At 37.0% G+C, this 20381-nt stretch overlaps 1 protein-coding gene across 3 annotated transcripts in view; it reads left to right on the top strand.

Moving 5' to 3' along the window:
* Positions 1–20381, top strand: part of NARS2 (asparaginyl-tRNA synthetase 2, mitochondrial) — a 218106-nt gene that overhangs the window by 8086 nt on the left and 189639 nt on the right. For 2 of the 3 annotated variants that reach the window (XM_037840844.1, XM_037840845.1), the window contains exon 3: positions 18778–18898. In XM_037840844.1, the coding sequence (XP_037696772.1) occupies positions 18778–18898 (121 nt within the window). Of the gene's footprint in view, positions 1–2501; positions 2560–18777; positions 18899–20381 lie in introns of all 3 variants that reach the window. The other variant, XM_037840846.1, reaches the window with a different exon arrangement.

The following is a 20381-nucleotide window of genomic DNA, read 5'->3' as shown; positions in this document are numbered from 1 at the left end:
CAGGGAGGTGAAGTGATAGTAGGAAAAATGTTTGGAAAGAATATCACCAGACCTAACTTTGAATCCGGCCTCTGACACCTACTAGCTGAATAAGATTGGGCAAAGTTTTAGCTTCTCCGAACTTCAGTCTTTTCATTTGTTATCTGTCACTTCTTTCAGAATTGTTACGAGGACTAACTAAGAGAATATCTGTTAAGTACCTAGTACAGTGCCAGGCACACAGCAAGTGATTAATAAATGCTGGATTCTTTGCCCTTTTCATTACTTAAATTTGTCTTGTGCTGTCTTGGTGGCAGACTTCATTTGTTTTTCCATTCTAAACAAACTTCATTTGTTTTTCCTTCTATAATTTAACTTTAAAATTATCTTCTTTTCCACTCTTCCACACTGTATGGGTGTTACATCTTAGGATGGAAATTTCAAAAGCATCTTTGGGTAGAAGTAGCCTCACAATCCAAATAACCAGCTGAAATCCCTGTCCATGCTCTAAAATTTTGCTTTTACCCTGTTGTGCTCCAAAGCCCAGATCCTTCACTTATAAATGTGGTGAGATGAGTTAGAGGTAATGCAGAAAAGGACAGAGCTCCACTTTTTTTTGTAGTCAGTAGGTGTAGGGACTCTTGTCTCCCTATTCTAAACCTCGGGTCATGGAGGTTTAGATGACCCTTTTTTGGACCTTTCAGTTTGTTTTTTTCCTACGTCTTTTTTTATTGGAGAAGTTGTGGGTTTACAGAACAATTTTGCTAAAATACAGGATTCCCATATACCACCCTATTATTAGCAACTTGCTTTGGTGTGGTACATTTGTTACAATTCATGAAAGTACATTTATATACTTATACTATTACCCATAATCCATCGTTTAACTTAGGGTTCACTGTGTTGTGCAGTTCCATGGATTTTTTTTTTCTTTAATTCTAATAACATATATACAACCTAAAATTTCCCCTTTAAACTAAATTCAAATATATAATTAATTGCTGTTAATTATGTCCACAATGTTGTGCTACCAACACCACCATACATTACCAAAACTTTTGCATTGTTCCAAATAGAAACTGTACCTTTTGTAAAAAACACTTTAATGTGAAATATAACATATCCAGAAAAGTTACAAGTTTCAAAGTACAATTTTATAAATAGTTATAGAGGAAATTTCAAAGTATGGTATGGGTTACAGTTGCACAATTTCAGGTGTTTCCTTCTAGCTGTTCCAACACATTAGAGGCTGAAAAGAAAAATCTATATAATGATTCAGTAGTCATAATCAATTGTTAAATCCTATCTTCTCTTTTATAACTCTTCTCATTTGATCATCAGGGATGTTTGGGCAATGACTATTCTAACTTCTTCATATTGAAAATTGGTGTCGACATTATGGGGTAGAGGGATGCAACTGGTTGATGTTCTTGGAGAGACTGCTCCCTCTGGGTTTCCAGGCTTATCTGGCATAGGAACAGTCTGGAGGTTTTCCGGTTCTGAAAAATAAACTTATTAAGTAAAACAGTTATAGAGCCTTAGATAGAGCCCAGGATATTCTTTAGGGTTTTCAGGAATACTGTTGGTTGGGGCTTGGTATGCCGTGGCAATTTTGCAATATTGAGCTGAAGCTTGCATAGGGGTAACCTCCAGAACAGTCTCTCAACTCTATTTGAAATCTCTGAGCCACTGTAACCATATTTTGCTACATTTTTTTTCTCCCTTTTGGTCAAGAAAGCATTCTCAATCCCACATTGCCAGGACCAGGCTCATCTCTGGATGTCATGTCCCATGTTGCCAGGGAGACTTACACACCTGGAAGTCATGTCCCATGTAGGAAGGAGAATAATGAGTTTATTTGCAGAGTTGGGCTCAAAGACAGAGAGGCCACATCTGAGCGACAAAAGAGGTTATCTGGAAGTGACTCTTAGGCATAATTATAGGTAGGTTTAGCTTCTCCTTACAGAAATAAGTTTCATAAGAGTAGGCCTTGAGATTGAGGGCTTGGCTTATTAAATTGGAGGTCCCTAATGCTTGAGAGGGTGTCAGGAATTTCGCAGGTGGGGAGATGTAATAGTTCCTTATTTTTTCTCCAGTCCTTCAGGGGACTATGCAAATACTATTTTTTATCATGTGCCCAACATACTCTGGAATGTGTCGGTAATACATTCAGCTATACAGAATTATAAGATCTCATTCCCTATTCTAGGCTCCACGTGTTTAGGTTGTTTAAATGAACTGGCCAGACAGGTTAAGTTGGATTGTATGCTACAGAAAGTTTAAATTTTGTACCAAATAAACATCTCATCCTTTGGTCTCACACGGGAGGTGAAGTTTTAAAATATAGACATTATCATCCTTAACCTGTATTCTGATTTACCTTAGTCCCAACCTGCTCAGCTTCATTCATATCTCGTATTGAAGTCTGATCTCTTTTTTGGTCTCTTCAAAAGTTGTTGTATGGAGTAATGCTGATTTTCAGAGCTGCAGAACACTAACTCTGAGTCTTACATGTCACACAGGTACTCACAGTTCCAGGGAAATACCAGGATGTACACACAGGGCACAGCTTCTCATAAGGTAGAAATAACATTTAAAATTCAGGAATAAATGTGACTGCTGTAAGAGTCTACACTCTGATTTTCTTTAAGTATATTCTAAATGAGACCATACAATATTTGTCCTTTTGTTTCTGGCTTATTTTGCTCAGCATAATGTCTTCATGGTTCATTCACCTCGTTGCATGTCTCACAACTTCATTCCTTTCTGTAGCTGCACAATATTCTATCGTATTTATACACTACAATTCACCTTTCTGCTTGTAAGACAATGTATCATTTGTCCACCTACATACAATGGCTATTGTGTATAATGCTGCCATAAACATCAGTGTGCAACTGTCTTTTCAAGTCCCTGCTTTCAGTTCTTCCAAGACTATTCCTAGTAAAGGGATTACCTAATCATATGGTGCTCCTATATTTAGCCTCCTGTGGATCTGCTACATTACCCTCCTCATGAGCTGCACAGTTCTACTACCCGGCCAGCATTGAATAGATACCTCTCTCCACGTTTTCTTTAGCACTTGAATCTATCTGTCTATCAGTCTGTCTGTCTTGAAGCTGTTGAGATATATTCATATAATAGTTGTACAATCATCATCACTCTGAATTTTAGGCAATTTTCATTACTCCAAAGAGAAAAATAATAGATTGACACAGCCACACCAAAGAAAAAACCCAAACAACCCCCCTGCAATCATTTACCCTAGTATTGGTGTGGTACTAGTGAGGTGTTCTTATTAAATATAGTCCATAGCATGGAATAGGTAGTTTTTCCCATAAACCACTCTATTATTAATATTATTAACTCTTTGTATGAATGTCATACCTTTGTACGTGCAAGAGCTTAACAAGCCATTTCAATCATATTCATCTTCAATATGGCACTATTACTTACCATCCTACTAATAAACTACCATCCCCTCTATCTACTCCAATACATATAAGTTCAACTTGGTGAACAAGTTTGTACGTATTTGGTAACTGCTCTCCCTTCTCTAGCTTCTATCTATCTCCCGTTCCCTATAGTCTACTTTTTTTTTTTCTTTTTGGTAAACTTTTTATTAAATTATAAGTTGTATCCAGAAAGTACATAAATTATATATATACACTTCATTATTAAATATGAATATACAGCTTAATTATTTTTCACAAAGTGGGCACATCATGTAAACAGCATCCTGATGAAAAAAGTAGGACATTATCAGTACCCCAGTAACCCCTATGTGCCCCCTTCCAGGCAAATTGTCCTGCAAGGGTGACCCTTTTCTGACTTCTTATCCCATAGGATAGCTTTGTCTGTTTTTATACTTTATATAAATGGAATCATAGAGTATGTATACTTTTTTTAAATACAGTTTTATTGAGATATATTCACATACCCTACAGTCATCCACAGTGTACAGTTATTCACAGTACCATCGTATAGTTGTGCATTCATCACCAGAATCAATTTTTGAACATTTTCTTTACTCCAAAAAAAAAAATAAAAAGTAAAATTGAACACCTAAAACATTCCATCTCTCCCATCCCACCCTATTTTTCGTTTAGTTTTTGTCCTCATTTTTCTACTCATCTGTCCATACACTGGATAAAGGGAGTGTGAGCCACAAGGTTTTCACAATTAAATAGTCACACCATATAAGCTACATAGTTATGCAATCGTCTTCAAGAATCAAGGCTACCTGGTTACAGTTCGACAGTTTCAGGTATTTCCTTCTAGCTATTCCAATACACTAAAAACTAAAAAGGGGTATCTATTTTATAGCATGTAAGAATGCCCTCCAGAGTGACCTCTTGACTCCACTTGAAATGTCTCAGCCACTGAAACTTTCTTTTGTTTCATTTCACTTCCTCCTTTTAGTCAAGAAGATTTTCTCAGTTCCACGATGCTGGGTCCAGGCTCATCCCCGGGAGTCATGTCCCACATTGCCAGGGAGATTTATACCCTTGGGAGACATGTCCCACATAGTGGGGGCAGGGCAGGGAATTCACCTGTCACATGGGCTTAGAGAGAGAGGAAGCACCACATCTGAACAACAAAGAGGTTCTCTGTGGGAGACTCTTAGGCACAATTATAGGTAGGCTTAGCCTCTCCTTTGCAGTAACAGGCTTCAAAGGGCAAGCCCCAAGATTGAGGGCTCATCCTACTAAATGGTTAGTTCTCAGTGTTTGTGAGAATATCAGTAATAACCCTGGTGGGTGCATTTTCCCCCAGTTCCGCAGGGGGGGCCTGCAAATATATTTTTATTCTCTGCCCATATTGCTTTGGGATGTATCGGGATTTCACACTAACCTATACAGACCTACCAGATCTCACTTCCTATTCAAAGTTCCATGTTAACTATGGTGTTTGAATAAACTGAGAGTACAAGTCAAATTATTTAGTGTGCTGCAGAAATATAGATCCTGCACCAAATAAACATATCTTCTTTGGGTTCACCCAGAAGTTGAAGTTTTAAAAAACAGTCAGTCACTCTAAAAAAGAAAAACAAAGTGGGAAGACTTACACTTCCTGACTTTGAAGCTTCTTATAAAGCCACAGTTGTCAAAACAGCATGGTACTGGTACAAAGGTAGACATATTGATCAATGGAATAGAATTGAGAATTTGGAGATAGACCCCCAGATCTACAGCCGACTGATCTTTGGTATGACCCCGAAAGCCACTGAACTGGGACATAACAGTCTTTTCAACAAATGGGGCTGAGAGAGTTGGATATCCATATCCAAAAGCATAAAAGAGGACCACTACCTCACACCCTACACAAAAATTAACTCAAAGTGGATCAAAGATCTCAATATAAAAGACAGTACCATAAAACTCCTAGAAGGTAGTGTGAGGAAACATCTTAAGACCGTATATTAGGTGGCCACTTCCTAGACTACACCCAAAGCACAAGCAACAAAAGAAAAAATAGATAAATGGGAACTCCTCAAGTTTAGAAATTTCTATACCTCAAAGGAATTTGTCAAAAAGGTGAAGAGGCAGCCAATTCAATTGGAAAAAATTTTTGGAAGCCATGTATCTGACAAAAGATTGATATCTTGCATATATAAAGAAATCCTACAACTCAATGACAAGAGTACAGACAGCCCAATTATAAAATGGGCAAAAGATATGAAAAGACAGTTCTCTGAAGAGGAAATACAAATGGCCAAGAAACACATGAAAAAATGTTCAGCTTCACTAGCTATTAGAGAGATGCAAATTAAGACCACAATGAGATACGATCTCACACCAGTTAGAATGGCTGCCATTAAACAAGCAGGAAACTACAAATGCTGGAGAGGATGTGGAGAAACTGGAACTCTTATTCATTGTTGGTGGGACTGTATAATGGTTCAGCCACTCTGGAAGTCAGTCTGGCAGTTCCTTAGAAAACTAGGTATAGAGTTACCCTTCGATGCAGCGATTGCACTTCTCGGTATATACCTGGAAGATCTGAAAGCAGTGACACGAACGGATATCTGCACGCCAATGTTCATAGGAGCATTAGTCACAATTGCCAAGAGATGGAAACAACCCAGATGTCCTTCAGCAGATGAATGGATAAATAAAATGTGGTGTATACACATGATGGAATATTATGCAGCTGTAAGAAGGAACGATGTCATGAAACATATGACAGCGTGGATGAACCTTGAAGACATAATGCTGAGCGAAATAAGCCAGGCACAAAAAGAGAAATATATGCTACCACTAATGTGAACATTGAAAAATGTAAAACAAATGGTTTATAATGTGGAGTGCAGGGGAACTAGTGATAGAGAGCAATTAAGGAAGGAGGAATGATAACCCAGTGAGAACAGATACACTATTGAGGGTAAATTAACGTTCTGGGAATGCCCAAGAATGACTATGGTCTGTTAATTTCTGATGGGTATGGTAGGAACAAGTTCACAGAAATGTTGCTATATTAGGTTATTTTCTTGAGGTAGAATAGGAACATGTTGGAAGTAAGGTAGTTATCTTAGGTTAGTTGTCTTTTTCTTACTCTCTTGTTACGGTCTCTTTGAAATGTTCTTTTATTGTATGTTTTTTTTTTTTTAATTTTTTTTTTTCATACAGTTGATTTAATAAGGAAAAAAAGTTAAAAAAAAAAAAAAAAAAAGGAAAAAAATATGTAGTGCCCCCTTGAGGAGCCTGTGGAGAATGCAGGGGTATTGGCCTACCCCACCTCGATGGTTGCTAACATGACCACAGATATAGGGGACTGGTGGTTTGGTGGGTTGAGCCCTCTACCATAGGTTTTACCCTTGGGAAGACAGTTGCTGCAAAGGAGAGGCTAGGCCTCCCTATAATTGTGCCTAAGAGCCTCCTCCCGAATGCCTCTTTGTTGCTCAGATGTGGCCCTCTCTCTCTAGCTAAGCCAACTTGAAAGGTGAAATCACTGCTCTCTCCCCTACATGGGATCAGACACCCAGGGGAGTGAATCTCCCTGACAACGTGGAATATGACTCCCGGGGAGGAATGTAGACCTGGCATCGTGGGACGGAGAACATCTTCTTGACCAAAAGGGGGATGTGAAAGGAAATGAAATAAGCTTCAGTGGCAGAGAGATTCCAAAAGGAGCCGAGAGGTCACTCTGGTGGGCACCCTTACGCACACTTTAGACAACCCTTTTTAGGTTCTAAAGAATTGGGGTAGCTGGTGGTGGATACCTGAAACTATCAAACTACAACCCAGAACCCATGAATCTCGAAGACAATTGTATAAAAATGTAGCTTATGAGGGGTGACAATGGGATTGGGAAAGCCACAAGGACCACACTCCACTTTGTCTAGTTTATGGATGGATGAGTAGAAAAATAGGGGAAGGAAACAAACAAACAGACAAAGGTACCCAGTGTTCTTTTTTTACTTCTATTGCTCTTTTTCACTTTAATTATTATTCTTGTTATTTTTGTGTGTGTGCTAATGAAGGTGTCAGGGATTGATTTAGGTGATGAACGTACAACTATGTAATGGTACTGTGAACAATCGAATGTATGATTTGTTTTGTATGACTGCGTGGTATGTGAATATATCTCAATAAAATGAAGATAAAAAAATTAGTAATAATAATATCCATCCAATGGGTCAACTCTTTATTGTTACAGCTGGAAAAAAAAAGCTATTTTTAGATCAAGTGGCTAGCCTAAGATCAAGCAGTTATTGCCAAAAATGGAACTTAAACCCATGTTTCCTAATTCCTAACCTCTTTTCACACCAAGAACCTTTTCTTCCAGTTGGATGTTAAAACATGGGAATGTATAGCACGGTGAATCTTGGGGTGGACAATATCCATGGTTAACTGTACAGATATTAAAAAGTTCTTTCATGAACTGGAGCAAATCTGTGACACTATCACAAGGAGTTAATAATAGAAGGATATATGGGGGAAAATGTACATATTGCAAACTATGGACTATAGTTAACAGTAATATTTTTATACTCTTTCATCAACAGTAACAAATGTACTACACCACTACTATGGGTCAATAATAGAGGAGAGTAAGGGGTATGGGAGGACTTGTGTTTTCTTTTTTATTTTTATTTCTTTTCTGAAGTAATGAAATGTTCTAAAATTGATCTTGAGGTTGTATGCACAATTATGTGATGATACTGTGAGCCAGTGATTGTATAATTTGGGTGGTTTGTACGGTGCGTGAATGTATCTCAATAAAACTTCATTTCAAAAAAAAAAAATCAAAAAAAAAAAAAGGAAAAAACAATGAAAAAATATGCAGGGCCCCCTTGAGGAGCTGGTAGCGACTGCAGGGGTATTGGGCTTCCCCACCTCGATGGTTGCTGATGTGCTCACAGACATAGGGGACTGGTAGTTTGATGGGTTAAGCCCTCTACCACAGGACTTGCCCTTGGGAAGACTATTGCTGCAAAGGAGAGGCTAGGCCTCCCTATAATTGTACCTAAGAGCCTCCTCCCGAATGCCTCTTTTTTGCTCAGTTGTGGCCCTCTCTCTCTAGCTAAGCCAACTTGGCAGGTGAAATCACTGCCCTCCCCGCTACGTGGGATCAGACACCCAGAGGAGTGAATCTCCCTGACAACATGGAATATGACTCCCGGGGAGAAATGTAGACCCGGCATCATGGAATGGAGAACATCTTCTTGACCAAAAGGGGGATGCGAAAGGAAATGAAATGAGCTCCTGTGGCAGAGAGATTCCAAAAAGAGCCGAGAGGTCACTCTGGTGGGCACTCTTATGCACAATATAGACAACCCTTTTTAGGTTCTAGCGAATTGGAGTAGCTAGCAGTAAATACCTGAAACTATCAAACTACAACCCAGAACCCATGAATCTTAAAGACGATTGTATAACAGTGTAGCTTATGTGGGGTGACAATGTGATTGGGAAAGCCATATGGACCACACTCCCCTTTGTCTAGTTTATGGATGGATGAGTAGAAAAATGGGGGAAGGAAAACAAACAAACAAAGGCACCCAGTGTTCTTTTTTACTTTAATTGCTCTTTTTCACTTTGATTTTTATTCTTGTTATTTTTGTGTGTGTGGCAATGAAGGTGTCAGGAATTGATTTTGGTGATGAATGCACAACTATGTAATGGTACTGTGAACAATTGAATGTACGCTTTGTTTTGTATGACTGCATGGTATGTGAATATATCTCAATAAAATGAATTAAAAAAAAAATAGTCAGTATTGTCCTTTACTGGTTGGCCTGATTTGCCTTAGTCCTAACCAGGTCTGCTTTATTCATATCTCTAATTGAAGTCTGAACTCTTTTGGCTTTTTAAGCACCTGCTGTATGAGGTAATACTGACATTCATAGCTGCCAAGCTCTAGCTCTGAATTTCAGGTGTCACACAGATACCCAAATTTCCAGAGACCAACCAGGTTATACGCAGAGAGCTCTGCATCTCAGAATTTAGAGATAACCATTACAACTCAGAAATAGTTGTGACTGTTGTAAGAGCTTACAATCTAGGGACCATTACAATAAGTGTTCCCCTGATAAGCTATGCTCTTAAGATTCAGTTCTCAGAGTTTACATGTTATAGTTAGTCCATATTAATGAGGCATTATAATTTTTGTCTTTTCGTTTCTGGCATACTTCACTCAAAATGCTGTCCTCAAGATCCATTCACCTAGTTGCATGTCTCACAGTTTCATTCCTTCTTGCAGCTGCTCAATATTCTGTTGTATGCATACACCACAGTTCACCATTCTGTTCATCAGCTGATGTACCCTTAGGCCACCTCCATCCATTGCAAATCATGAATACTGTCACCATAAACACCAGTGTACAAATGTCCATTCATGCTGTCTCCATAAACACCAGTGTGCAAATATCCATTCGTGCTGTTGCCATAAACACCAGTGTGCAAATGTCCATTTGTATCCCTGCTCTCATATCTTCCAAATATATACCCCATAATGAGGTTGCAGGACCTTATGGCACCCACATACTTCGCTTCTTGTGGAACCACCACACTGTCCTCCAGATAGGCTAACACCATTTTACTTCCCCACTGACAGTAAATAGGCATATCCCTCTCTCCATGTTTTCTCTAACACTTGTATCCCTCTGTTTATATTTCTCCCTGCAATTTTATAGAGATATACTCACATACCATAGAATCATCCACAGTGTGCAGTCATTTGTTCACAGTATCATCATATAGTTGTGCATTCATTACCACAGTCAGCACTTAAACATATTCAATACTTCAAAAAAAAAAATTTTTAAAGAATAATAAAAAAACATTTAAAAAATTAAAATACCATACAATACAATATAATGATGTCAGACAACACCACCACTACCAAGAATCCCATACCTCTCCTTTATATCCCCCTCTCATAGTTATTCAGCTGTGGTATATTGCCTTTGTTACATTAATACATGTTACAATGTTACTGTTAACCATAGACTCCAGTTTGCTTTGCTTATATTTTTCCCCAGTACCATCCCTTTTTCAATATCTTGCAAGGTTTATATTCATTTGTTCTCCCAGATGTAACAACATTTTTATATTTGTACATTTAGTCACCATCATTGACCACTCTAGGTTTCACTGAGTTATACAGTCCCAGTCTTTATTCCTTCTGATGTCATGCTTGCCCCTAGCACTCCTCTTTCAGCTTTACTCATAGACATCTTTGTTCAGTGTACTTACAATATTGTGCTACCATCAAACAGTATTATGCTATCCATTTCTGGATCTATACAATCAATCCTGTTGAACATTCTGTACTTCTTCAGCATCAAATGCCTGATCCGTACTCTCTTTCTATCTCCTGATAACCTATGTTCCCAGCTTTTGACTCTCAAAGTTTGCTCATTAAGGTTAGTTCATATTAGTGAGACCATACAGTATTTGTCTTTTTGTTTCTGGCTATCTTTGCTCAACATAGTGTCTTCAAGGTTCATCCACATTATTATATGTTCTGTAACTTTGTTCTGTCTTACAGCTGCATAATATTCCATTGTGTGTATATACCACAGTTTGTTTATCCATTCGTCCGTTGATGGACATTTGGGCCGTTTCCATCTCTTGGCAATCGTGAATAATGCTGCTATAAACATCAGTTGACAGATGTCCATTCGTGTCTTAGCTTTCAGTTCCTTTGATATATACCTAGTGATGGAATTCGTGTCTTAGCTTTCAGTTCCTTTGATGTATACCTAGTGATGATAGATCATATGGCAGTTCTATACTTAGCATCCTGAGGAACCGCCACATTGTCTTCCAGAGTGGCTGCACCTTTCTACATTCCCACCAACAGTGAATAAGTGTGCCTCTTTCTCCGTATCCTCTCTAGCACTTATAATTTTCTGTTTTTTGGATAGTTGCCATTCTGGTAGGTGTGAGATGATATCTTATTGTGGTTTTGATTTGCATTTCCCTAATAACCAATGAAGTTGAGCATCTTTTCATATGTTTTTGAGCCATTTGTATTTCCTCTTCAGAAAAGTGTCTATCCAGGTCTTTTGCCCATTTAATAATTGGGTTGTTTGTCTTTCTGTTGTTGAGTTGTAGGATCTCTATATATTCTGGATATTAAACCCTTATCTGATATGTGGTTTCCAAATATTGTCTCCCATTGCGTAGGCTGCCTTTTTACTTTTCTGACAAAGTCCTTTGATGTAGAAAAGTGTTTAATTTAGAGGAGATCCCATTTATCTATTTCTTCTTTGATTGCTCTCACATTGGGCATAAGGTCTAGGAAACCACCTCCTATCACAATATCTTTAAGACATTTCCCTACATTTTCTTCTAGAAGTCTTACGACCTTAGCACTAATGTTTAGTCTTTGATCCGTTTCAAGTTAATTTTTGTATAAGGTGCGAGATAAGAGTCCTCTTTCATTCTTTTGGATATGGATATCCAGTTCTTCAAACAGCATTTATTGAAGAGGCTGTTCTGTCCCAGTTGCTTTGCTTGACTGCCTTATCAAAGATCTATTATCTGTAGATGAAAGGGTCTATTTCTGAACACTCAATTCGATTCCATTTTTCGGTATATCTGTTTTTATGTCAATTCCATGCTGTTTGACCACTGTAGCTTTGTAGTATGCTTTAAAGTCAGGTAGTGTGAGCCCTCCCATTTCATTGCTCTTTCTCAAGATATTTTTGGCTATTTGGGACACCCTCCTCTTCCGAATAAATTTGGTCTTTTGTTTTTCTATTTCTCCACAGTGAGTTGTGATTTTAATTGGTATTGCATTGAATCTATAAATCAGTTTAGGTAGACTTGACATCTTAACTATATTTAGTCTTCCAATCCATGAACATAGTATGTTCCTCCATTTTTTTAAGGTCCTGTTTGATTTCTTTTAGCAGTTTCTTGTAGTTTTCTGTATAGGTCTTTTGTGGCCTTGGTTAAGTTTATTCCTAAATACTTGATTCTTTTGGTTGCTATTGTAAATGGAATTTTTTTCTAGATTTCCTCCTCCTTTTGCTCATTACTTGTGTATAGGAACACTATTGATTTTTGCATATTGATCTTGTAGCCTGCCACTTTTCTGTATTGATTGATTAGCTCTCATAGCTTTGCTGTAGATTTTTTTTACAAATAGGATCATTTCATCTGCAAATTGTGAAGGATTTTATTTACTTCTTCCTCTCCAATTTGTATGCTGTTTATTTCTTTTTCTTGCCTAATTGCTCTAGCTAGAACTTCCAACACAATGTTGAATGACAGTGGTGCAGTAAGCATCCCTGTCCTGTTCCTGATTTTAGAGGGAAAGCTTTCAATCTGTCCCTATTGAGTATTAAGTTAGCTGTGGGTTTTTCTTATATTGCCCTTATCGTATTGAGAAAGTTGTCTTCATTCCTATATTTTGAGTGTTTTCTTCGAGAAAGGATGTTGAATTTTGTCAGATGCCTTTTTTGCATAGATGGAGATGATCATGTGGTTCTTCTGCTTTAATTTATTGATGTGGTGTATCACGATAATTGATTTTCTTGTGTTGAACCAGCCTTGTATACATGGAATAAATCCCACTTGGTCCTGGTGTATAATTCTTTTAATGTGCTGCTGGATTCGATTTGAGAGCATTTTGTTGAGGATTTTTGCATCTATATTCATCAAACAGATTGGTCTGTAGTTTTCTTTTTATGTAGTCTCTTTGGCTGACTTTGGTATTAGGGTGATGTTGGCGTCATAGAATGAGTTGGGTAGCTTTCCCTCCTCTTCAAGTTTTTGAAGAGTTTGAGCAGGATTGGTATTAATCCTTTCTTGAATGCTTGGTAGAATTCACATGTCATGCCATCTGGTCCTAGGCTTTTCTTTTTTAGGAGTTTTTTTGATAACTGACTCACTCTCTTTACTTGTAATTGGTTTGTTGAGGTTGTGTATTTCTTCTTGAGTCAGTGTTGGTTGTTCATTCTTTCTAGGAAGTTGTCCATTTTGTATAAGTTGTCTAGTTTATTGGCATATAATTGCTCATAGTATCCTCTCATTTTCTCCTTTATTTCTGTGGGGTCAGTAGTTATGTCCCGTTTCCCATTCCTGATTGTGTTTATTTGCATCCGCTGTCTCTCTCTTTTCTCTTTTTTTTGTTAGCCTAGCTAAGGGTCCATCGATTTTATTGATTTTCTCAAAGAACCAACTTCTGACTTGGTTGATTCTCTCTATTGTTTCCGGTTCTCAATTTCATTTATTTCTGCTCTAATCTTTGTTATTTCTTTCCTTCTTTTTGGTTTGGGCTTAGTTTGCTGTTCTTTCTCTAGTTCCTCCAAGTGAATATTAATTCCTCAATTTTTTCTCCTTCTTCTAAGATAGGCATTTAGGGCAATGAATTTCCCTCTCAGCACCACCTTTGCTGCATCCCATAAGTTTTGATGTGTTGTGTTTTCATTTTCTTTTGCCTTGAGGTATTTACTAATTTCTCTTGTAATTTCTTCCTTTACCCACTGGTTGTCTAAGAGTGTGTTATTGAACCTCCATATATTTGTGAATTTTCCGGCTTTCTGCCTGTTATTGATTTTCAACTTCATTCTGTTATGATCTGAGAAGATGTTTTGTATAGTATCAGTTTTCTTAAATTTGTTGAGACTTGCTTTGTGACCCAACATGTGGTCTATCCTAGAGAATGATCCATGAGCATTTGAGAAGAATGTGTATCCTTCTGTGGTAGGGTGTTGTATTCTATAACTCTGTCAAGTCTAGTTCATTTATCATACAATATAACATCTCCATTTCCTTATTAATCCTCTGTCTAGATGTTCTGTCCATTTGATGACAGCAGTATTGTTGAAGTCTCCAACTATAATTGTAGAGGTATCTACTTCTTCCTTCAGTGTTGTCAGTGTTTTACCTCATGAATTTTGGGGCATTCTGGCTTGGCGCACAAATATTTATGATTGTTATGTTTTCTTGATCAGTTGTCCCTTTTATTGATATATAGTGTCCTTCTTTGTCTCTGTTAATTGTCTTACATTTGAAGTCTAATTTGTCTGATATTAATATAGCTACTCCTGCTTTTTTCTGGTTGTTGTTTGTGTGAAATATCTTTTTCCAACCCTTCACTTTCAGACTATTTTTTTTCCCTTGTGTCTAAAGTGAGTCTCTTATAGACAGCATATAGATGGGTCTTGTTTTTTAATCCATTCTGCCAGTTTATGTCTTTTTATTGGGGACAGTCTGTTTTTGTTTTGTTTTTTTTTTACCTTCAAAGGCATTTTACAGTATAGCGGTCACATGGGTGTGTCTAATGGCACCTAAATTTTAGGTGCACTGAAGAATGACTGCCTTTCTCTTTGAAGTATTCTCAAGAGCCCTCAGAGTGAAACTCACATATCTCACATAGTCTACATTTTAAATCAGAGCATCTCAAAGTACCCTCCCATGTTTGGTGAACATATTCCAGATTTTTGTTCTCCTATGATGCAGTAATGGATAATCCTATTTACATGAATTATACAAGAATAAATTTAGAAGAAAATCAGATTTTTAAAATGTAGCAAGCAAGCAAAACTGAGTGGGGAATCTCAATAAATTTACTTTGAAATGTAATAGAGTTTACTGAAGACATTTATTATCATAATTATTGTAATTATGAAATGTTAGAATTAGAAAGGATTTTATTGCCATTTAATGTAAACTCCTTTCTTAATAGATGACTTATTAAAACAAATGAGGGTAGATGAGTTTCCCTAATAATTAATTGTAGACAAACTAGGAGTAGAACTTGTTAACCAGAGAGCAGTTCTATGTGTGCTCAAACCACTAGCCTACTTTAAAGAAAAAATTTAAAAAAATGGTTTTTCTTTTGAAATAATAATAATAAGTTGCAAAAACAGTACAGAGAATTCCCATGTGCTCTTCACTCAGCTTTCCTGAATGTGGTAACATCTTACATAACCATAGTACCTTATGAAAGCCAGGAATTTAGCATTGCTATAGTACTAAACTACATACCTTATCCTGATTTCACCAATTTTTACATGCAGGTTTTTGAGGGTTTTTTTTTGTTGTTGTTTGTTTGTTTGTTTTTTGGCAAATGATCTTCTTAAAAAGGATAAGTATATGATCTCTTAATTCTAAATACCTGTATATAAACCATTTAGTCTCTTGCCCAAATTAAATCTTACAAAGTTAATTTTTATAATTTTGGTATGCAATAGAGCATTCATAGATTCTAAAGAGTATTAAGTCCAATTAAGTGTAAAAACTTCTATCATTAAATACTTTACTGCTCTCATAGCAAGATTTGCATTAAAGTGAGGGTTACATGGACAGAAGCTTTGAACAACAAGAAAGAACTGGCAGAAACATCTTTCTCAAAGCTCCAGAAAACACTTACAGGACTGCAGTAAGGGAGAGTTCTGAACCAAGAAAAAAGCTACTTATATGGTAGGATCTTGTGGCAACCTGGCTAGCCCCTCTCTCACCCCTTACCTGCTGATCATGGAGCTGGCCAGCTCTCCCAATATGGATCCCTGGTGCTGGTTCTGAGGAACAGAGGGAACAGAGTAACTCTTATAGGTACTGGGAGCATATATTCCTGACCCAGTCAGTGTGGTGGTGGTCTGAGGGATTCAACTGTCTGAGAATTTGCCCTGCATATAGAAGGCAGTTCACAGAGCTCTCCTGCAGAATGCTGTGGGAGAGGAATCAAGTTATTCTGCCTGGGGCAAGGTATTCGTGGGTGTAGGACATTACTGTGCCTCGGACTGTGAGGAAGCTGTTTCCTAGGGAAGAGGGGCATTTGTGTATGTGTAAATGGGAATTCCTAGGGCCACAGGGACATACCGAAAACAAGAAGGGAAAGTCAAGATGCATGTAAGAAAGGATCAGGGCAGCCCCTACACATTGGCCTGGAGCTGTTCTCTAAACTCATTGTATAAGCTGTGAAGGAGAGTACTAGCACAGGTCGATCTGCAAAGACTAGGAAAGGTATTTTCTTTTCCTTTCCTTTTTTTTTTTTTTTTTTTTATAGTTAGCTCCTTGCATTCAGTGAAAGCTCTCATAACTAGCTGGATTCAAGCTTAAGGAACATATGCCTCAGAATCTAAATTCCAGCAGTAACACATTAAAATATCAAAATGCCCATGTTTTAACAGAAGATTACAAAACATACAAAGAAACAGGAAGTGATGGCCCAAGCAGAGAAAAAGATCAAAATATTAGAAATCGTTAATGAAGAGGACAGGCCTGGACATGCCAGACAAAGACTCTTTTTTAAATGCTCCTAATTATTCTCAAAAAGCTAAAGGAAAATGTGGACAAAGAACTAAAGGAAATAAGGAAAATGAGAGATGAACATAAAGAGAATATAAATAGAAATATGGAAATTATGAAAAGGAGCCAAACAGCTGAAGACTATAGTAACAAAAATTAAAAATTCTGTAGAGGGATTCAACAGCTTATTGGAGCTAGCAAAAGAAAATCAGTGAACTTGAAGATCTGACAATTGAAATCATCCAGTCTGAGGTACAGAAGGAAGACATAATGAAGAAAAATGAATGGAGCCTGAGGAACCTGTGGGACATCATCAAGCATATCAACACACGCATTCTAGGAGTTCCAAAGGAGAAGAAAGAAAGAAAGGGGCAGAGAGAATATTCAAGGAAATAATATCTGAAAACTACCCAAATTTAATGAAAGACATGAATATACACATCCAAGCCCCAAACAGGATAAACTCACATAGACCCATACCATGGCATATTATAATCAAACTGCCAAAATCAAAGATACAGAGAGAATTCTGAAAGCTGCAAGAGAGAAGCAATATGTCACATACAGAGGAGCCTGAATAAGAATAAATGCCAATTTCTCATTGGAAACCATGGCAGCAAGAAGGCAGTGGGATGACATATCTATCATACTAAAAGCAAAAAAAACCTGCCAGCTAAGAATACAAAACTCTTTCAAAAATGAGAGTGTGATTAAGACATTCCCAGATAAACAAGCTGAGGGACTTCCTTACCACTAGCCTAGCCCTATGAGAGAAACTAAAGAGGGTTCTGCAGGTTGAAAGGAAAGGATAGAGGTAATAGTTTGAAGCCGCATGGAGAAATAAAGATCTCCAGTAAGGTAGCAACAGGGTTAAATATAAATGCCAGTGCTATTATAGTTCTGGTTTGTAACTCCACTTTTTACTTCTACAGGATCTAAAAGGCAAATTCATAAATGTAATAAAAAAAGTTAGTGGTTTAGGACTCATAATGTATAAGCATTTAACTAGGGAAATGTAACAACGTAAAGGTCGGGGACAAGGGGTAGAGAAACCTGATTTGTGTATTCTGTTAAGTTGGTATCAAAGCAGACAAGATTGTTACAGATTTAGGATGTTAAATGTAAGCCCTGTGGTAACTACAAAGAAAATATCAGAGAATATGCAAGTTCATAGAGACAGAAATTAAGAGTACAGGTTGCAGGGTCAGGGGGAATGAGTAGTTAGTGAAAATGGGTATAGGGTTTCTTTTTCGGGAGATGGGAAAGTTTTAGTGATGGAAGGTGGAAAGGGTACTGCAACATAGTAAATACGATTAAGCACACTGGATGGTGAGCTTGGGAGTGGTTAAGATGGGAAAATTTGTTATATATGTTTCCACGATAAAAACAGCTAAAAAGACAGCAACAGTTAAAGGCGTACATGATCCTGGATGGGATCTAACAAGGGAGGAGAGAAGGCTTAAAGGGAAACTATTGGGACATATGAAAAAAAATGGAATACTGACTATAAACTTTGTATCAGTTAGGTTTCTTGAACTGCACTTAAAGTGGATACATCAGTGAATATTCTTATTCTGAGGAAAGATACATGACAGTATTAAGTGTTCAAGGATCATGGGGGTACATTGGAGTTCTCTGCTTGGGTTTGTATTATTTATGTAGTAATTCCTGTAAGTTTGAAAGTATTTCAAAATAAAAAGTTTGGAATTTTTTAAAAACATAAAATTTATAGAATTACAAAGGCCAATTAAGAAATCTACCACCAAAATGGGAGAATAATCAGAAAAAATGATTAAAATGTTTGAAAATTTTAATCTAATGGGTAGATATATATACACACATACGCCCCTACACATGCTTGCACTCAGTAATTATAGTGCATGCATTCTCCTCAAGTGCACAAAAGCATTTAATTGGTTCATTGAATTAATATTTATAGGTTGCTCATATTGTGTCATGCAGTTTTTGAGTTGCAGGGCATACTAAAATGAGAAAAATACAACATTACAAAATATAATCAGGGTTACATGAAATGATATTTTGCTTATCCTGTTTTTTGTTTTTTGTTTGTTTTTTTTTTTCACTATAGAGAACTGGCTTTCGGGAGTTCTGTGGAAGTTCAAGGGCAGCTGGTAAAAAGTCCATCCAAAAGGCAAAATGTGGAACTGAAGGCAGAAAAAATTGAGGTTGTTGGAAATTGTGATGCCCAGGTATGCTTTCTAACACTTTTATGGAGGTTGTTTTCGCTTAATTGAAAACATTAGCAGTCCATTTTTAATGTACTTATTGGGAAGATGGCACTTAGGACATTTTAAAATTGTGACTTTTCAGATAATTGAAAACAGGTCATAGAACCCAAGGAATGTAAAAACAATAGCAAATATTACTTACATAGTTGGCTTAGTCTCATGAGTCAGAACTAAGTGTTTATTTATATATCTCTTTAGTGCCTTTCATAGTGGAAACTTGCCACTTTTACAAGCATGCCTCATCAGCCACAAGGACAGAGACATACTGGTCAGGCCATTTCAGTTTTACGTTCCTAGGAAAACTCTGCCAAGAAATTGCTTTTGCATGATCTAGTACTATTCCATCCAGTATGGTAGTCCCTAGCCACTGTGTCTGTTTAAATTTAACTTTATTAAAATTAAATAAAAAATTTAGTTCCTCAGTGCCATTAGCCACATTTCAGGTGCTCAGTAGTCATATGCCGTATTGGTTGATGTATTGATTACTTGCATTGGATACCACAGACAGGGAACATTTCCATTTATCGCAGAAAGTTCTTTTGAATGGTGGCTAGAATATTGTAATGCTTAGTCTCAGCAGGGGCAAGAAATTCTACAAATATGGGTCCATAATTAAAATATGTTTATACCTGCTTTTGCAAGACTCTTCTGATAGTAGCTTTATATTTATAAGCCTGATAAGGAGGTTAGAGGTAATAAAATGAGAGATTATCAATCCCCAGTCCCTTATGTTTACGATGGTGGAGAAAATAAAGCCTAGCCAGGTGAAACGATTTGCCCAAAATTATAGAGCTGATTAATGTCAGCTGAAATTTAAATTGTAGCCACCAGTCTCCCTTTTGTTTTTTGCGATAATTATCTCCAAATATTTAATGAATAAAAATGAGGAAATATAGGGAAATTGCACCTTTTTAATTCATGGTTCTTTCAGAATAATAGAAACAAATTAAATATTAGGAAACAAGAAAGAAATTGAGGCAGTTTTCTTAAGAATATCATTCTGAATAATTTTCTAAGAAATTCTAATTGGCATTGTAAAACAGAAATCAGGTTCTAAGATTTGGGAAAAATAGACCATGAAAATAATTTAGAACTCAGAAAGGAATGGAGAGAAGGTAACCTCATTCCCCCTTTTTAGGGAAACCTGTGATTATTAACTTTTTAAATAGTTGCCATATATATATTTCACTGTTCTGGAATTGTTTTCCCTTAACTTCTGATGGTGTCCAGACCTACATTTTCCTTTCCCTTTTAATTCACTGCCATTTTGTACTATTCAGACATTAGGGAGTTCTGAACCAATAGCAGTACCTAGATTCCTATTAATGTGGTTACATTTTCATTTAGTAAGTAGGTTATAAAGAAAAAGAGATTAAGAAATAGGTTACCAATGTAGCTTTTTAATATAGTTTCTGTGTTATCTTTATTCAAACTTTGGTTTTTG

This window comes from Choloepus didactylus, chromosome 6 (assembly GCF_015220235.1).
Source record: "Choloepus didactylus isolate mChoDid1 chromosome 6, mChoDid1.pri, whole genome shotgun sequence".
NCBI classification, from domain to species: Eukaryota; Metazoa; Chordata; class Mammalia; order Pilosa; family Megalonychidae; genus Choloepus; species Choloepus didactylus.
This window is presented reverse-complemented; position numbering and strand designations above follow the sequence as displayed.